The 18,700-nt window shown below is 48.8% G+C and overlaps 1 protein-coding gene across 3 annotated transcripts in view; it reads left to right on the top strand.

Annotated features, from left to right (window-relative positions):
• LOC146809690 (C-Jun-amino-terminal kinase-interacting protein 4-like) overlaps window positions 1-18,700 on the top strand; it is a 759,065-nt gene that overhangs the window by 604,507 nt on the left and 135,858 nt on the right. For all 3 annotated transcript variants that reach the window (XM_085616533.1, XM_085616532.1, XM_085616534.1), the window contains exon 23: window positions 16,754-16,902. In XM_085616533.1, coding sequence (XP_085472659.1) covers window positions 16,754-16,902 — 149 coding nt within the window. The remainder of the gene's footprint in view (window positions 1-16,753; window positions 16,903-18,700) is intronic.

Raw genomic sequence — 18,700 nt, 5'->3', positions numbered from 1 at the left:
CAGATTTCTTACCTTTGAATTTCCAAGGTGTCAGGCTGGATCCACAAACTTTTGCTCAAGCAAATACCCTTAGCATGTGCAGTTGGCCTTCAACCAGGCTACCACATCAGGAGGCCTTCCTGTTTCAGCAGCAGGGCAATGTCTTCCACCTGAATCTCCAGAACTTACACTTCCATGCATGAGATTGAGACACAGCAATTGATCACTTTTGACTTACCATCTGAAGTAGTGGATGCCATCCTTGCAGCCAGACGCCTCTCTACAAAATCTGTGCTGGGCACTAGGAGCCATTTTTTTATCTGGTGTGGTGCCTGGGTTACTTGCCCCCTTACTGGCTAAGTAGTCAAACATCCTTTTTGTTTTTTGTTTTAATGTTTGCCTAGCAACGAATGGCAGTGAGCACTGTAAAAGGTTATTTGCCAACCCTTTCGGCTTTTCTTTGTTTGCCGGACCAAGCTTCCATGTTGAAAGCACAATTTATGGTGAGATTCATTACACTCGTCGTCTGTCAAGCAATTTGTTATATCACAGTGGAAACTTAATTTGGTCTTGACATTCCGTATGTAAATGCTTTTCAAGCCTATACATAGCTACTCACTGTGTCACCTGACATTTTAGACTGCCTTCCTCATTGTGATTACATCAGCACGTTGCATGAGTGAACTGTAGGTACTTTCGTTGTAACTGCCTTTCACCACAATTTTTCCTGAAAAGTTGGTGCTGAGAACTTCAGCATCTTTCTTACCGAAAGTTGTGACCTCCTTTCAACTTCAAGCAATCTCCCAGCTTTCTTTGGTCCCCCTCACCTTTAATAATGGAAGAGGGGCTCCATCATTTAGATCCCTGAAGAGCTTATAGTTTTTACATTGATTTGACCAAAGACCATTGAGTAACCAATCAGCTTTTTCTCAGGTTTTCTGGAGCAAAGAAAAGGAAAGCTGTGCAGAAGAGGACCCTGTCGAGGTGGATACTGATCTGCATGGGAAACTGCCACTACAACGCAGCCGTTTCCACGCATTACCATAACCACGCGTGCATTACAACGCATGCGTGGTTACCACGAATAGCCTTTACCACGCATACCTTTACTACGAGATACGTAGTAAATGCATGTGTGCTAAAGGTAAAATTTAAAAAAGGAGCTGAGGGGGGGGGGGTCTCCCCACCCCCCCCAAAAAAGCATGCGATTGAAAAAGGGGGGGGGTTGCCCCCCCCCCCCCAAAAAAAAACCGCACCTGTTTCCGTCGCGATGTGGAGGCAATCGGCGTTGTTAGAGGAAACGGAAAGACACTTCCGCTTCCTCTTTACGACGTAGAAGGCACGTAGGAAGAGCATGGTCAGGAGAGGTCCTGGAGAGGTAAGGGGAATTTTAGTTTAAAAAAAAATATATTTTAAGGGATGAGGGGGTCGTGTCGCGCAGGGCAAAATATTAAGTGTTAAGGGCAGGGGTATTTATAAGGAGGAATGGGGGCGAAGGAACTTTTTTTTTTTTTTTTTTTTTTTTTTGAAACCGTTTATTGCAGTTTATAGAAGTTACAGGTATGGGCCTACAACCACCCGGCCGGCCGCTAGAGCATCAAAAGCATATTACATACATACAGCAAAAAAAATTTTCTCAGCGGTGCACAGTAGGAAATCAGGAGTGATCAATGGTGCAGGCCTCAAAGCTCCATGCCCACAGTACGGTTCCATTTTCTTAATACAAAACAACGTAAACAAACCACAACCCGCAAGGCAACCCTCGATCCAAAGTGACAACACGTGCTCCATAAGTGGGGGATCCACACCAGCAGCAAAATTCTGAAGAGGGGGACGGGAGTAGATCAGGGACTGGGGGACCGCGCGCCCGCGGCCAAGGGAGGGGCGCCATCTAGGGAGACGGAGCCGGCGAGGCCGCCGGCAGCAGCGGCGGCTCACAAATACCCCCGCGGTAGGCGTTCCAGGGGCCCCAGAGTTTCATCCACGCCCCAGGCTTACCCCTCGCCACATACACCACCTTTTCACGAAACATACACCAATCCATATGCTCTTTCCAGGCCGACACCGCAGGGGGCCTCTGGGATCCCCACAATTGGGCAATATCACGCTTGGCTATCATGTATCCCAGAGTCACCCACCGCGCCTGCGGGACCGAGTAGTCATTTGGTTCCCAGACATTCAGCAAGCATCTCCTCGCTTCAGGCAGCAGCGTGACACGCGTAACCATTCGTAGAACCTCATGCACACCACGCCAGAATCGCTCCACCTTTGGGCACTCCCACAGTATATGCATGAAAGTCGCCAACGCACCACAGCCACGCTTACACATTCCATCACCGGCAAAACCCATACGTATAAGCCTTGGCCCCGTCACGTAGACCCGGTGAAGGATCTTGAGCTGGACGAAACGAAGGCGAGCCGGGATGGCCACCTCTTTCGGAGAGGCCACCGCGGAAATCCAATCCTCGTCGTCCAGCTCCAGCCCGTCGGCAACCCAAGCCTCGCGGAGACTAGTCAGCAGACACGATCTATCGTTAATCAATTTTTTGTATATGAGGGAGATCGTGCTGTCCGGGACATGGCCATCTAGCACTCTGTCCTCCAGGGGGGAAGACTCCGGAATGGATGCAACATCCGGGAAGACGGAGCCCAGCGCATGGCGGACCTGTAGGTACCGAAAGTACTCACTGCCCTGCAGCTGAAACTCCGCCTGCAGCGTCTCAAAAGTTTTGAATCCCCCCCTCGTCCAGAGATCTCCCACCGTGCTGATTCCGATCGTGTCCCACTTCTCGAAGCCCTTCGACGTCCACAGGGAGCCCAACCTCTCAGATGCATACAGCGGAGACGCTCGGGTCAAACGGTCCTTCCACCCCATAGCTGCATTAGCCGCGTGCCAGACACGCACCATGACACGCGTCGGTCCCGTCAAACGGGAGTCGGGCGCGCCAGAGTAGAGCGCTCGATTATAATCGCCACCGGGCAGAAGCGTCCTGTCCATCTCGAATGCCGGGTTCAAGGCGGGCCCGTAAAGGCCATGATTAATTGCAGCTAGTTGGGAGGCCCAGTAATACCGTTTGATGTCCGGGAGGGCGACCCCTCCGTCGTACCACGGGAGCGTCAATTTAGCCAGAGCAATACGCGGCCTCCCGTCCCAGAACAGGCGCCGCTGGAGGCCCTCCACCTCGCGAAAGTAGCGTGCCGGGACCAAGTCCATGGTATTCTGGAGGGCGTAGAGGAAGCGCGGCAGGGACATCATTTTAAATAAGGCCGCTCGGCCGAGCGGCGAGAGCGGCAGACGCCGCCAGCGCACCACGTCCTCCCTCAGACGCTGGAGGGGGGGCAGCAAGTTCCGCTCATAGCGGGCCTCCGGGTCAAGAGTGATATATATACCCAGGTACCGGAAACCCTGGGAGGCAATCTGGATCGGACAGTCCCGTGGCAGGACCGGGGCCTCCCCGGAGAGCACATAGACACAGGATTTCGCCCAGTTGATGACCAGGCCTGAGTTGCGACCGAAGGAGCGCAAAACATCAACCAGGACGATCAGTGACTTGCGCGGGGAGGCGAGATACAAAAGGATATCGTCAGCATAGAGAGACACGCGGTCCTCATGCTCGGGGGTCCAGCGGAGACCACGGATAGAAGGGTGCCACCGCAGCCACTCCGCCAGGGGCTCCATGGCCAGGGCGAACAGGAGAGGCGACAGGGGACAACCCTGTCGCGTGCCCCGCCCCAGCGCGAATGGGGCAGATACTCGCCCATTCACCACCACCTGCGCCAACGGGCCCGAATATAGCAATTTGACCCAGCTGACGAAACCCGGGCCGAACCCAAACTTCGCCAGCATCGCCCAAATATATGGCCATTCGAGCGTATCAAACGCCATGGTGGCGTCCAAGGACGCCAAGATGGCCGGCTCCCGCACAAATGGGACACGCGCGAGCACCCCGTGTAGGCGCCGCAGATTAAGCGCCGTGTTGCGGTGTGGTATAAAGCCCGATTGGTCTTGGTGGACCAAATCGCCCACCACGCCAACCAACCGGTTGGCCAACACCTTGGCGAGGATTTTGGGCTCCGCGTTCAAAAGCGAAATCGGCCTATAGGATGTGACCCGCTCACGGGGCTTCCCCTCCTTGTGAATCACCACAATTATAGCCAGACGCTGGTCAGGCGGGAGGGAGCCCCGCGAGTGGGCCGCAAGGAACATCGCGCGCAGGTGGGGCGCCAACACATCCGGGCGCAACTTGTATAGCTCAATGGGAATACCATTGGGGCCCATGGCCTTGCCGGATGCAACCGAGCGAATAGCCGAGGCAATTTCGTCCGAGGTGGGAGGGGCGTCCAGCGAATCCCTGTCCTCCACCGTAAGGGAGGGCAGTGCGATGTCCCGAAGCAAGGCATGGGAATCTTCCTCCGAGCAGGGAGAAACCGGGGAGTAGACTTCGCGGAAATAATCCGCGAAGCAGGAGACAATGGCTTCCGGCTCAGTGACGCACACACCATCCACGCTCTCAATCAAAGGCACCACGCGGCTCGCTCTCTCCCTCTTGTCCAACCACGCAATCAATTTGCCAGCCTTGTCACCCACATCATACAATCGCCCCTGCTGCTCTCTACTGAGGCCCCTGGCCGCCTCCGTGACGAGGGCCCGATAGGCCGCCTGCTTTAAATGCAAAACATGCAACTTGGCGTCTGTTACCCCGCTCTCCAGGTCACCCTCCAGTTCTGCAATCTCGGCCTCAACCCGGGTCACCTCCTCCCGCTCGCGCCGCCGGGCATTGGAGATAAAGGAGCGGGCCTCCCCTCTAAGAACCACCTTGAAAGCCTCCCACAGGGAGATGGCAGACGGGACCGACCCCACATTCTCATCGAAATAGCGCTGTAAGGATTTGATCAAGTCGGCACGAATGGTGGGGTCGCGCAAATACCATGCATTGATCGGGGCCACCCTGCCATCCCCCCTCGGGAAGACATCGAAATGCAACAACAATGGGGAGTGGTCTGAGATACCCCGTGCCAAATGGCGCACCTCCCCCACCCTCCCTGCATGGGCCGCCGGGACAAGGATGTAATCAAGCCGCGAGAGGCTACCATGGGCCCCCGAGTGGAAGGTGTACTGTTGCAATACGGGATGCTTTAAGCGCCAGCAATCCACCAGGCCCAGCGTCTCTAAAAGGCCGGGCAGCCACGCCTGTGCCCGGGGGAGGTCCCTAGGGGGATGGCGATCCATAGACCCAGAGGCAAGCGAAGGAACTTTTTATTTGTAACTTAATTGTTATATCGACATGAATTATAAAATGAATTAAAACAGATTATTCTTGAAAGTAAACTGCATATAAATGCAGCATGTGCCATCTAGTGGAGAAAATAGATTCTTGTAACACAGCTGAATCCCACCGCTGAATTGGGGCAAGGGATCGGAGCATTTATCATGAATATGCCATTAAAATGCATGGTTTTACAACGAAAATCGTCTAAAGATATGCATGGTAAAGGCATTTTCGTGGTAAAGGTTATGCGTGTTAATGGCTTTCGCATTGTAACGCATGCGTGGTAAAGGCATGCGTTGCAACGGAATGTGTTATAACGTCATACAACCGATCTGCATTAGGCTGTACTCAGCACTGGCCAAGAAGCTGCTCCAAGGAAGACTGAAAGCCCATTTCTCCAAGGCTGAGTTCACTACCACTGAGCCTGCATAAGAAATGACAATTCGCAAAGCACGATTGCCTTGACAGCCAAGTCCAGTGGGAACACACTTCTTCCACTCAGTTCTGCAAGGCTTTTTGGTCTGAGGCCACTCCACAGACTTTCAACCATGTGTAGGTACTGTTATGGTACGTGTTCTAAAGTTAGAAATTTGCGTTTGGAAGTACCTATTAGAAGAACAAGCTACTTACCTTCAGTAACACTCTTTCTGGTGGGTGGTCTGTCTAACTGCAAATTTCTTTGTGCCTCTGACTATCCCCCTCCCCCTTTTAGTGGAGTTGCGTCTTTAACATCTAAAAAGGTCTCCATTTGGTACCCAGCCCACTGTTATCCAAAGATTGTGCATACTCTGTTTCTGAGGGTGCAGAAAGGGAAAAGACCAGAAACTCACATCGGTGGACAGGGATTCTTATGCGGCTCTGCTCTATCACCTCTCGGGCAGTATGGAATCAGCGCATAGCCGCATGGTGCCACCCACCATTGCGAAGGAGCACCCGCATGACATTTCTCCATATCCAATCTGGCGCCTGGGGGATATGGTGAGGAATTTCTGGCTAGAGGGAAATGTTCCAGATCATATAATTCAATACTTGACTACTAACAATTGCTCTGTGCTGGGCAGAGTCGGATAGTAGAAGTCTACCAGGGGGGGAAGAAAGTGTCCGGGGGAGCGCCCGGGTACGACGGGGAGGGACAGTTGAAAAAAGGGGTCCACAGATCTATTTATCCGCTTCTGTGCTCCTTGACTCTACAATTTGTTATTGGGTCGGTTTTCCAGTACCTAGGTGGGCCATAGGGCATGACAGGGTTGTGGGGTAACATACAGGGTATTCAGGGAGGCCAGGTGGTTCCAGAACTTATATTGCATTACTATTCATATCCGTGTGCGTTGTATTCCTGATATCTGCTCAGACTGTCAGTTCCTGTTCTCTGTCCAAGTGGGGACTGTCATCGCTTTCCTCAGTCCCACTATGAGGTCCCGAGGGTTTTCCCAGTTTGCAAGGACTTCTCTCCAGGGTTCCGCCATGGTGTGGCGTCTCAGTCCCCGTGCATCTTCCTTAGTCTGTGCCCTCTCCTCCCCTCTGCACTGCCCAGTAAGTCACATATCTTTTCCAGTCTTCGACTGTGGGACCGTAACTGGATTTCCATGTTAGAGCTATTCTTCTTTTGGCTAGGACTAGCACCAGGTCTATTAACTTTGTGCCAATTTTGCGTGGTCGGGGGAAAAGTCCCAACAGGCAGGACCTACACCTATTTATTGTCGCACATTCCCAAGTCATGTGGATGAAATCCGCGTCTTTATAGCCACATCTCTGACAGTTATGAATATCACCTCCAGGGGGAGCACGGAGCCTGTGGGGGTCATATATGTCATGTGTGTTTATTTGAACTGTATATATTTCATCCTAGTGTTGCGAGAGACCCGTTTATGGTATGACAGAATTTTACCTCACTCCGGGTCGGAAATCTCATTGTGTAATATAATTTCCCATTTATTACACAGGTTGTGTAATGGGGGGTGGAACATTTCAGATAAAGAAGCATAAAGCCATTTCACCTGGTGCTTAGCTCCTCCTAGAATGAGAATGGTCGGAAATACCACATGAGTCGTGGGTTCTTATTGCCCGTTGTTCCACAGCCCTTTAAACGTACGAATCAGAGCTTCGTATTGCATGAATTGTCCTGCCTGGAGACCGAAATGCTCAACCAGATCGTCCAGCAGGGCGAGGGTAGCTTGCTGATAGCACCCCCCCACTGTCTCCAAACCCACTTCCGTCCAGGTTGACAATTGGTCAGAGGTAAATATCGTGCTAGGGTTGCCATGCGGTAGGCCTATACGGGACAGTGCTGGGGCGTACAGAGGCGCTTAAATTCTTTTGGCCACGCAGCATTTCCAACACTGCAGGGCGGGGGATTTTAGCAGCGATTGGTGAGGCATAATCACCGCTGGGTCTAGCATTCTAGCAATCAAGTGTAGTGTGGTTGCCAGAGTCTGTCAAGTCTGACCCCTCTGGTCCTGTGCCCTCTAGCCATTGTGCCAGCTATTGTAGTTGGGTGGCTGGGAAATGAAGCTCAATGTTTGGTACCCCCAGTCCCCCATCTGTCTTAGAACTTTGCAACATTGCTAGGGACACCCTCCGACGCCCCCCATCCCATATTATGTCTCGCAGCAGTGCATCCATTTGTTTGAACCATCCAGCGGGCACCACTGTCAGGAGGTTAGCAAAGAAATATAAAAGCCGTGGTGGCATGACCATGCCTGCCAGGGATATTCACGCAATTATCGGGAGGCGCAAGGAGCACCAGATGGGTACACATGCTCAAAGGGCTCTAAGCGCTCTTCCCAGGTTCCCCCCTCTCAAATCCTCCAAGGAGTGGAAGATGTGTATCCCTAGGTATCTGAAGGAGTAGGGGGCCTAGTTGAGGTCCAATGGGAGAGCCAGTGAGTGTAGAAGGTTCGGAGAAGCGGGAAAAAATTGGTTTTGTTTATATTGACCTTCAGACCAGACACTCGTTAAAATCTTCTCAAGAGGTCAAGCGTCACTTCGGGACCTCGCACGGCATCGTTAAGATAGATCAGGACATTGGCTGCATGAAGTGAGATGATATGTACTCTTCCCACAACTGTCAGACCCACCCCTGTCGGAACAACTCGGGTACTGGTCCTATCGCCAGGACAAATAAACGGGGCGACTGCGGGCACCCGTGCTGGGTGCCACGAAAGATCTGATATTGCGTGGTTACCATCTTACCTGTCTCAACTCTGGCCGTGGGGTGTTCGTATAACAGTTTGACCCACTTCACCCACTCATCCCCCAATCCCATGTGTCTCATAGTTTCTTGCAGGTGATCACACCCTATAGTGTCAAAAGCTTTCTCGAGGTCTATTGACAGGAGTGCTGCCCCTAAAATAAGTTTTATCCCAGAATGGTAGAGCACCGAGTACAGCCTACGAAGGTTGAATGATGTGTTCCGGGTGGGGATAAAGCCATTCTGATCCGGGTGGATGAGTGTCGACATGTGTGGTAATAGGCGAAGCACCAGTACTTTACTAAGGATTTTGAAATCCAAATTAAACATTGAGAGTGGTCGAAATTATCTGACAGAGGCTCCCTGAGTGGTCTTTTTAGGGAGTGGAATCACAAGGGCGTCCTTTGTGGACACAGGCAGCTGCCCATGTCTTAGTGATACTGCATAAAGAGTCTCTAGGTGGGGAGTCAGTTTCTGTGCGAACGCTGTGTATAATTCTGCAGGGAGACCCTCTGGGCCCGGGGTCTAGCCTGTGCCCATACTCTTGATGGCTGCCCACATTTACTGAATTTCTGTTGGACCACCCAGCGCATCTCTGTCTTGCCGATCCAGTTGTTTAAGAGGGAGAATAATAGAAAGACTTGTTCCTCCTCCTGGGGCACTTGAGGGGGCCTTGCATATAAGGAGTCATATTAGTCTCTAAACAGGGTATTAATGGCCTCCAAATTGACCAGGGTAATTTGCACTTGTGCAAACATGTGTGATTTGGAGAGCCATGTGTCTCTGGTCTAATCAGCCAGGCCAGTAAGCGTCCAAGTCTCTACCCTCTTCCTCCTGTACTCTAGTGAGGTACCCCCTGTAATTGTGGCACCTCAGTCTTTCAAGGGCCTGATGATACAATACTGGGGTATTCTTAATTAGTTCCCGTTGAGTGGTGTCTGGGCCTTGCTTATTGTCTAGGTCATGTAATTTGTCTTCCAGGGTACTTAGTTCTTGATGTAGTTCCCTGGACTGTCCCAGACAGAACCTCCTCATCAGCACCTTATACACCTCCCACTCAACCAGTGCCTTGGACGCTGTATGCGCATTAGTGTAAAAGTGCGTGTCTATGGTCATGCCCAGGCATTCCTAGAAACAGGGATCCCCGGAAACAGCGATCTTCCAACATCAATGGGTTGAGTTGCCACAGTGGGATCAGTGGGTGCTTCCCCAGGGGTTGGAAGGACAATAATAATGGACTGTGATCTGAGAAGGTACAGGCCCGGTATTCCGTGTGTATAATAGTGTCCTAGACCGGGGGAACACAGGAAAGTGTCTATCCTAGTATGTAACTGGAGCATGGATGAGTAATATGAGTAGTCTCCGTCATATTGATGTTGTGTCTTCCATATATCGTCCAACCCCAAGTGTCCTGTTCAAGCCTTCAGGACCGCCGTAGTGCGGTAAGCCTGGGCTCCCGCAGTGGAGGGCGCGATCCATCTAACGTGAAGTCATCTATGCAATTGAAATCCCCTCCTAAGATCATGTCTGCCCCTGCCATTTCCGCCATATGAGCCGAGAGGCTCTGGAGGAAGAGACCCTGTTCCTGATTAGGGGCGTATACAGTACCCAAGGTGATCTCGTGCCCGAGCAGCCTTCCTCTAATAAATACATATCTACCCTCTTTGTCAACCAATGTATTAAGGGCTTCGAAGAGTAAACTCGCAGGTATCTAAATTAACACTCCCCATGCAAATGCAGGGTATATGGTCGCATAGATCTGCCCCCTCCATCGTCAACGCAATTCCTCCACTTCCGACTGTATAAGGTGTCTGTTGCAGGAGAGCGATCTTTACTCGCCTACTTCGTAGATATCTATGTATATTATGTTTGTATACCGACCCCATCCGCCTAATATTCCACTTCAGGAATTTCAGTGTGCAAGGTGCGAATGCCATTTACTGGAGACCAGTCTCTTCCTCGACCCCGCCATCCCCTCTCCCCCACAATCAGCCTAGCACTGCCCCACAGTAGAGCAGAACAATATAAACAAAAACAAACCCCCAACAAAACCAAACTCCCTTTCCCCAGAGCAGTCTGGCAAGGGCCTGCCGCCCAAACCGTGAAGGGTACATCAAACTTTCACAGAAGACCCCAATTAAGTTTAGGTGTAGCCTTCTAGGTGGAGGCAGGTTGGTATTCACAAGTCATGGAGCTCAAGCCGATCCGCGCCGACCCATATAGCAGCAGTGTCCAGTTCGGTGACTCTCAGCGGCAGCAGAGTGATCCACCCAGCTTCTGAGTGTGATGTTATCCAGTCAAGCACATTACTTGGAGATCATCAGCAGTCCTAGGGGTAATGATCGACAACTGGACATTATCTGTCCTGGAGGAATCTGAGTCAGAATCTCCTGTGCCTTTCACTGAGGGGGGAGCCCTATCCGATTGAGAGTCTCTAGGCTTCATCCTTTTGGCCATTGCCTGAAGCATCGCTGCCCTTTCTTTTTCAGTTTGGTACGAGGTTGGTTTTTTAGGTGGTCTTCGTTTGGACCGCCTCCTGGTCCGTTTCCCAAAACGTTGTTCTCTGCCTGAGACAGCCGTTCCTGCCTTCAGTTGTGGATTGCCGGCCCTGTACTTGTCGATCCATTCCCAGGTTCTTGGTTTGCACACTACCTTCCCCATCGCCGGTATGGTCTTCGATTGCGTTTCCTGTTTCCCTTGCATATCATCATATACACGTTTCGATCATGCTGTGTCTCAACCCCACTCTAAGAAAACTCTTCGAGACCGTCTCACACGTCGGCTCGATATGTCCCGGAGGAGCATAGAAGAGACACCAGACCTTTTTCGGTTATGGTGACGTTGAGGTAGAACAATATCCTGAATCATCACCTGTAGAGGAAGCGGCCTGTTTCATTGAGGGCAGCTCCAGATCCGAGATCGACCCGGAGATGGAGGACCTACCACCTTCTCAACAGTCCAGTCAGCTTTCTGTTTGAAGACATTCAGCTCCTCTTGAACACCAGGCTGAGGCTGTCCGTCCACCACTGCCTTCCGACCATGGTTGGCACCAAGCAACTACTTAGGATGCCCTCTCTCTGGCTCGGGGCTGAAACAAAAACATTTGAAACCGAAAGCTTCAGCATCAAACACCTCAGCCTCAGACTGCTCTTTGACGCCCACCCGACCCTCGGTGCTGACCCAACCTACAGCAACGACCTCTTCTGCTGCTACGCAAAGTGGTTCCGGCAGGCCAGTGGAGCACATCCTCCATAGACTGCAAGAACAGCTGGACTCCAAACAAAAATAGATTGTTTCCCAGCCTCATACAGGTCGCAGCCTTGCCCGCCCTTCGCCATCGACCCCTCTACCAACCAAACAACAGTTGTCTTTTCAAGAGGCTCTGGACACTCCAGTTCCTACCAAGATGTAGCAAAAAGGTAGACAAGGCCACCAGTCCTTTACCTTCTGCACCACCATCACCACCACCTATTCCACCTTTATCCTCTCCACCTCTACCCTCTCCACCTCAAACTTCAGGGAACCCACTTCACATCAGGGTTCTCCTATATGAGCTACAATCATAAAACTCAGGTTAGAGAAAAAGTGTAAGGCCTCCCCGTCTGACTCCATCTGTATTCTGGACCAGCTTCCACCAGACTCCTTAGTCATAACTACTGTGCAGAAGTCGGAAAACTCCCAGGCCAGCCGAGATGCCCTGCCGCCAAATAAGGGAAGTAAAAGCAATGATGTGATGGGCACAAGGGCTTTGGCGCAAACAGCCACCCATTGGCGTATTGCAAACTTCATGGACCTTTTTGCAGGTTATGACTGTGCCCATTGGGGCGAGATGGGGGACCTTCTCCAGTACTTCCCAGAGGAGCATTGGAAACGGGGTCAGGAATTTGTCTCAGAAGATAAGATAATTTCAAACACTGCAATCCGTTGAGCCTTAGATTCAGCTGACTCTGCAGGCAGGGAAGGTAACACCAGCATTCTCTTACGGGGGCATGAATGGGTACGTATTTCTGTTTTTAAACCGTTTTGAACATGCCCTTTGACTGTGAGCATCTGTTTGGCCACTAGGTAGATCAAACCTTAGAAAAAATGTTAAAGTACATGAAGATGACAAAAGCAATGGGGGCACTACAAACACTGGCTCCCTATGGCTTCTTTTGTGGCCCCTCTTACCGTGGGGGTTCCAAAGCAACCTCTTCTGACATCTCCACTTTTTACCAATGTACCCACTTTAAGCAAAGGGGTAATACTCAAGAGGCAAAGGTCGTTCCCTCAAAGGAGCTACACTCACCAACAAACCATAACTCCCCTTTTCTACTTCTTGACCATATGACATCTGTCGGGAGACTGTTACAGAATTTTTTACCCACATGGCAAACAGTCACATCAGACCAGTGGGTGTTGGATATTAGCCAACATGGTTATTGTCTGGCGTGCACTACCACATCTCCCACCATTCCACATCACAAACACAGTCTATTATTGGAACATCAAAAGCTTCTCAAAGAGGTGGTCAAAGCTCTCATCCTCAACTGAGCTATAGAACCCGTCTCTGTCCATCAGCAAGGTACAAGAGTTTACTCACAATACTTCCTAATACCCATAATGGACGGCTCCTTATGGCCAATTCTAGACCTCAGACCCCTAAATGAATACATCCTATCAGAGCACTTCCACCTGGTAACCCTGCTGGATGTCATTCTGCCTCTCCAGCAAGGTGACTTTATGACTACACTAGACCTAAACGACATCTATTTCCTTATACCAATACACCCTGCACATCACTGATATTTCAGGTTTCTGGTAGGCAGCAAACACTACCAATTCAAAGTCCTCCCAGTGGTAGCCGCACACCTACTCAGACAAGGAGTCCAGAAATTCCCATATCTGCACGATTAGCTTATCAGAGCCCCCACCCAACAGCAGTGTCAAAACCACACTCAGGTCACAATAGATCTGTTTCATCACATGGGGTTCACCGTCAATGCCACCAAGTCCCACCTCCAACCCTTACATATTCAAGCATACCTAGGCGCCATACTAAACACAGAAATTGCCCTAGGCTATCCTAAGTCTGCAAGGATACAGTCTTTTCAGGCATTTGGTTCACCCTGCTCTCCCATTTCAACTAAATCACCAGCTTACCGTCAGGACAGTTATGCACCCCCAATGGACGATAGCCTGCTGCATTGCCCTAGTACCTAATGCAAGGCTAAATATGCTTCAGTTGCAGGAATGTTTGTCTTAACAGTGGTCTCAGACAGAGTGTCACTGGGACGATATAGTGTTGATCGTCCGCCACACTCCTAACTCTCTGCAGTGGTGGAACATCAACAACCTGTTGCAGGGGCAGCCTATCCACAACCCTGTTCCGCACATCATTGTTACAACAGACGGGTGGGGTCCACACTTATAGGATCTCACAATGCAGGGCCTGTGGGAGGCCAAATACCTAGGTCTCCACATCAACTACCTAGAGCTTCTAGCTGCTCACCTAGCATTGAAAGCGTTTCTACCTCACCTGGTCAGCAAAGTTGTCCTAGTTCGAACGGACAATATGACCACCATCTACAACCTACAGAAGCAAGGGGGGGGACACCTTCTCCTCAACTGTCTCACCTATCTTAGACCCTTTGGCACTGGACTTTCCTTCACAACCTCCATTTGTTAGTGGATTACCTTCCAGGAATGGACAATGATTTTGCTGACCTCGGCAGGATGCGGGAATAAGTCCACGAGTAGGAACTCCACTCAAGTTCTCCTCCAATACTTCTGCAAATGTGGGTTCCCTCAAATAGATCTGTTCGCAACCGTGGACAATGCCAAATGCCCAAATTTCGCCTCCAGATTCCCCCAGTCCAGTGGCAATGCACTATGGATGAATTGGTCAGGGACACTTGCCTATGCTTTTCCTCCTCCTTCTTCCATTTGTGGTTCGGAGACTCAGACAAATTTTCTTACGCTCATTCTAGTAGATTCCACATGGGCTCACCTGCCCTGGTTCACAACTCTACTAGACCTCTCTGTAGTTCTTCACAAGAAACTCCTGAACAGGCGGGACCGTCTCACGCAGAACCATGGTGAGAACAGGTACCCAGATCCCAAATCTCCTAACCTAGCGATTTGGCTCCTGAGGTCATAGAATTCGGATACCTCAATCTCCCACTTGAGTGCATCTCCATTCTCAGGGAAGCCCGTAGACCTACCACTCAAGCACGCTAGGCAGTCAAATGGAAGATGTTTGTCTGCTATTGTCACTCAAAAAAATTGACCCTTTTAATGCAACAGTACAACGCATTGTCTGTTACTTACTTCATTTACAGGTCTCTGCTCCAGCATTCACCTCCATACTGGTACCTTTGACTGCAGTAGCTGCCTGTCTTCAAAATAGGCAGCACCTTTCGTTATTCAAAATCCCAGTAATAAAGGCCTTCATGGAAGGTCTCAAAAGAGTAATTCCACCATGGGTCCCACCTGCACCATCATGGAATCTCAACATTGTCCTTACATGACTCATAGGCCCTTCATTTGAACTGCTCACACCTGCCCACTTCAATTTCTGTCTTGGGAAGTGGTATTTTTAATTGCTATTACCTCCCTCAGATGTGTTAGTGAGCTTCAGGCAGTAACTTTGGAAGAACCCTTCTTCCAACTCCATAGAGACAGGTTTGTCCTCCGCGCCAACCCTAAATTCCTTCCAAAGGTAGTCTCTTGTTTCCACCTCAATCAATTGATTTACCTTTTTTTCCCACAACCAGACTCGGTTGCAGAAAAGGCGCTCCCTACATTAGATGTCAAAAGAGCCCTTATGTACTACATTGATAGGACAAAAACATTTAGAAAGACTCAACAATTTTTTGTTGCTTTCTCACCACCTCATAAAGGGAAGGCCATATCCAAATCAAGCATTGCCAGATGGATAGTTAAATGCATTCAAACATGTTGTGCTAAAGCTAAATGAACTCTAATAACACTTTCTAGAGCACACACTACTCGAAAGAAAGGAGCTTCTATGGCCTTCCTAGGGAACATCCCAATAGCTGACATATGTAAAGCAGCTACATATTTTATACCTCACACTTTCACTAAACACTACTGTGTGGATGTTCGAGCACACCATCAAGCTAATAGGGGTCAGGCAGTGCTACTTGCACTTATCCAAACAACTGCAACACCCACAGGATAGCTATCACTTTTGAGGAGGACTGCTTTACAATCTATGCAGCACATGTGTATCTACATCCACACGTGTCTCAAACTGAAAATGTTACTTACCCTGTAGGCATCTGTGGCATATTGTGCTGTAGATTCACATGTGCCCGCCCTCCTCCATGGACACCTGTGGGCATTGCAGTTTCTTTTCTTTTCTTTCCTTATATGCATGGACATCTCTTTACTTAATACATAGCTTCTATCACCTGCTGTGCGGAAAAACAATCTAACAATGGAGTTGATGCCCAGGAGCATTATCACCAAGAGGAGCTGTCGCTCTGTTGTGACTTGAAAGACTTCTTCGAAGAAAAACAACTTGCATACATCCAAACCCAACACTAGATGGCAGGAGTATGCAGCGCATATGAATCTACGGCCCTAAATGCCATGAACAGATGCTTACAGGGTAAGTAACATTTTCCTTCTGATGAGTAACCGCATATTCCTGACTGCCCTCCCTCCTCCCCGTTCTATGGGATGGGCTCTTTTCCATCTAAAACGGCCCCAAAGTAAAGATGTCCACTGGCACAGATTATTGGTTTTTGGGCTCTGTGCCCAAGGGCGTGGATAGTGTTAAGAAAGAAATTGACATCAAAACACTAAGGTGGCTCTTATATGCGGCTCCAGCCGTCACTTCCAGGCTGAACAGAGTTGAGGCAGTGCCACATGATGCCACCTATTGTCTTGTAGTGGCTATGCTGACAAATCTTCCAGATTTTGTCTGGTGTCTCAGGATATTGTAAAGGTAAGGAATTTGCACTCAGATTATATACCGGAAAGAGCATTACAAAGGGTAGTAGCTTGTTCTTTATACTTGTAAAAGAAAAAATGGCCTTTAGTGCTCTGGGTGTAGACACATGCCAGAAGAACTAGTCGGCGAACCTTCTTTGATATGGTCTAGTACTCTTTATAAAGGGTAATGTCATCCTTGATTAATTCAGAGTTACATCTTACTAATTTTAAAGTTAACAGGATGGTGAATGAATGACTTGTCCCCATTTGCAATCTTTAGTACAACATCAGTAACAACCCCTCCCATTCTCACATCTTTCTTGATGTGTTAATGATTTCATGTGTCATTTCTTTTCTTCTTGTCACCTTCTAGAACGGCAATGGGACCTTGAGAACCCTCGTGTGGTAGATTTGGGAAGACCTCAGCAGTCTGTTCGCTGTGCTGTGGCTGTGCACAATAAGGTCTGGTGCGGCTATAGAAATCGGATCTATATAGTGGAGCCACGGACATCAAAAGTTGAGGTACAGGATCTATGACTGAGCAAATAATAATGCCTATATTAGAATAAATGCATTAGAAGGAACGTTAAAATCCATTAATTGAGTGAAGTGCAAATGTGGCTCATTAGAAGTGTATCCTTTCAGTAGGGTCCTTCGTCACTTAGGAAATGTGTCCATTTCAAACATAAATTAGATATGCAAGGAAGATTTGTTATGATGCTGGATATTTTCTCCCATATATTTATCTCATTCTTTATTGATTTTTAATAGCACAAACATAGCCATGGGTGTTAGAGCACAGTGAGGTAACAAACATGGTAAACAACTCATTGGTAATTAAACATTCCGGATTCAAATGAGGGTAATCCTTCAAGATTAATTCTTGTAATGTGATAGTAAAGTTAGCTAATTTACAGGAATGATTACAAAAAGACAAAAAATATGTATGAGTTCTGTTTAGTACACACTGGCAAATTGGGAAGTCTAGCATTATTTGTAGGAAATTTAAGCCGTGAGAGAAAAGTATGTTAAAACCGCTACCTGTTATAGGTAATACATTAGCATGATTTTTGGACATTAGGAGAGTGAAGATAAGTTTTAATGTCACATCATAAATTAGTCCTAATGCAGGCGAGGAGTTTATACCATTGCCTTGAAAAATGTAAAGTGATTAAAAAGGTTAGACTTGGAAATGTACCAATAGAAGACCTCTAAGGTCTTTCTTGAATCAAGTGTGTTACGAGTAGCCTGTAGAGAAGGAGGAGAGGTCTTTATTTTAGGTGCGCACCGGAAGAAAGATTGGATCAGTATACGTTGTTTCATGAATTATGAAAGTGTCATCGTTGAAATTTGTTGCTGTTGGCAATGTTGTTTTTGAGATTAAAGGTTTAATCTTTGTCAGAATGAAACCAGGCGATTTTGCGCCATAATCTCAGAATAACTGTCTTGAAAATTGGAGCAGTCTGGCCCAGAGTGAACTTGAATGTTATACGAGATGATATTGACAGTGGGATCAGTTTCAGAGTATGGAGACAACTACCTTACACATCGTAGATAATACCCTCTCAACTATAGATGATGATGATGACCCCCTGCCTCTTGATATTGATGGACTTTGGAGCTGCCTTTGACACAGTTTACCATCCCACCCTCATGCGCACACTGGAGTCTCAAATGGGATTTACCAGCAATGCTTTCCTACCTTCCTGGTTCTCCTTGTGCCATTTCAACCCTCACCAGTTTGTTCATATGGTCACCTCCAGGTTCCAAAAGATCCATATTACCTGCGGAGCCCCCCAGGATTCCATACTGTTCCGTGTCATCTTCAGCCTCTACATCGAGCCGCTGGGTGCTCTACTCACAGATAACCGCATCAAGGTTTACACAAATCTACTTGAAAGTCTCCTCTGCTTCAGACATTCAACATCTCAAGTACTGCCTGCATGTCATTCAGGCCTAGCTGTATAGTGCCTATCAGAAGCCAACCAAGACAGAATTCCTGTTATTTGTCAGGGACAGCAAACGAGAACACCTACAAACCTGGTTCAATGACATGAAAAGTGACAACTTGGAACCCCAACTTTCACCACTTACCAAGTCACTTAAATTCACCCTAGATTCCAACCCTAATAAACCACATTACTAAAAAACACAAAGATGGCCTGATACCATCTTTCTCTTCCAAAGAAAATTACTGTTTCTTCCACTAAGCGACTTCAGAACTGCTGTTCAAGCCATGTGCTCTCACATCAGAAAGGTGTAATTCGCTGCTCCATGACCACCTGTTCTCCACACAGGCACTTCTTAAACGCATTCTCAG

This window comes from Triturus cristatus, chromosome 7, assembly GCF_964204655.1.
Source record: "Triturus cristatus chromosome 7, aTriCri1.1, whole genome shotgun sequence".
Lineage (NCBI taxonomy): Eukaryota > Metazoa > Chordata > Amphibia > Caudata > Salamandridae > Triturus > Triturus cristatus.
This window is presented reverse-complemented; position numbering and strand designations above follow the sequence as displayed.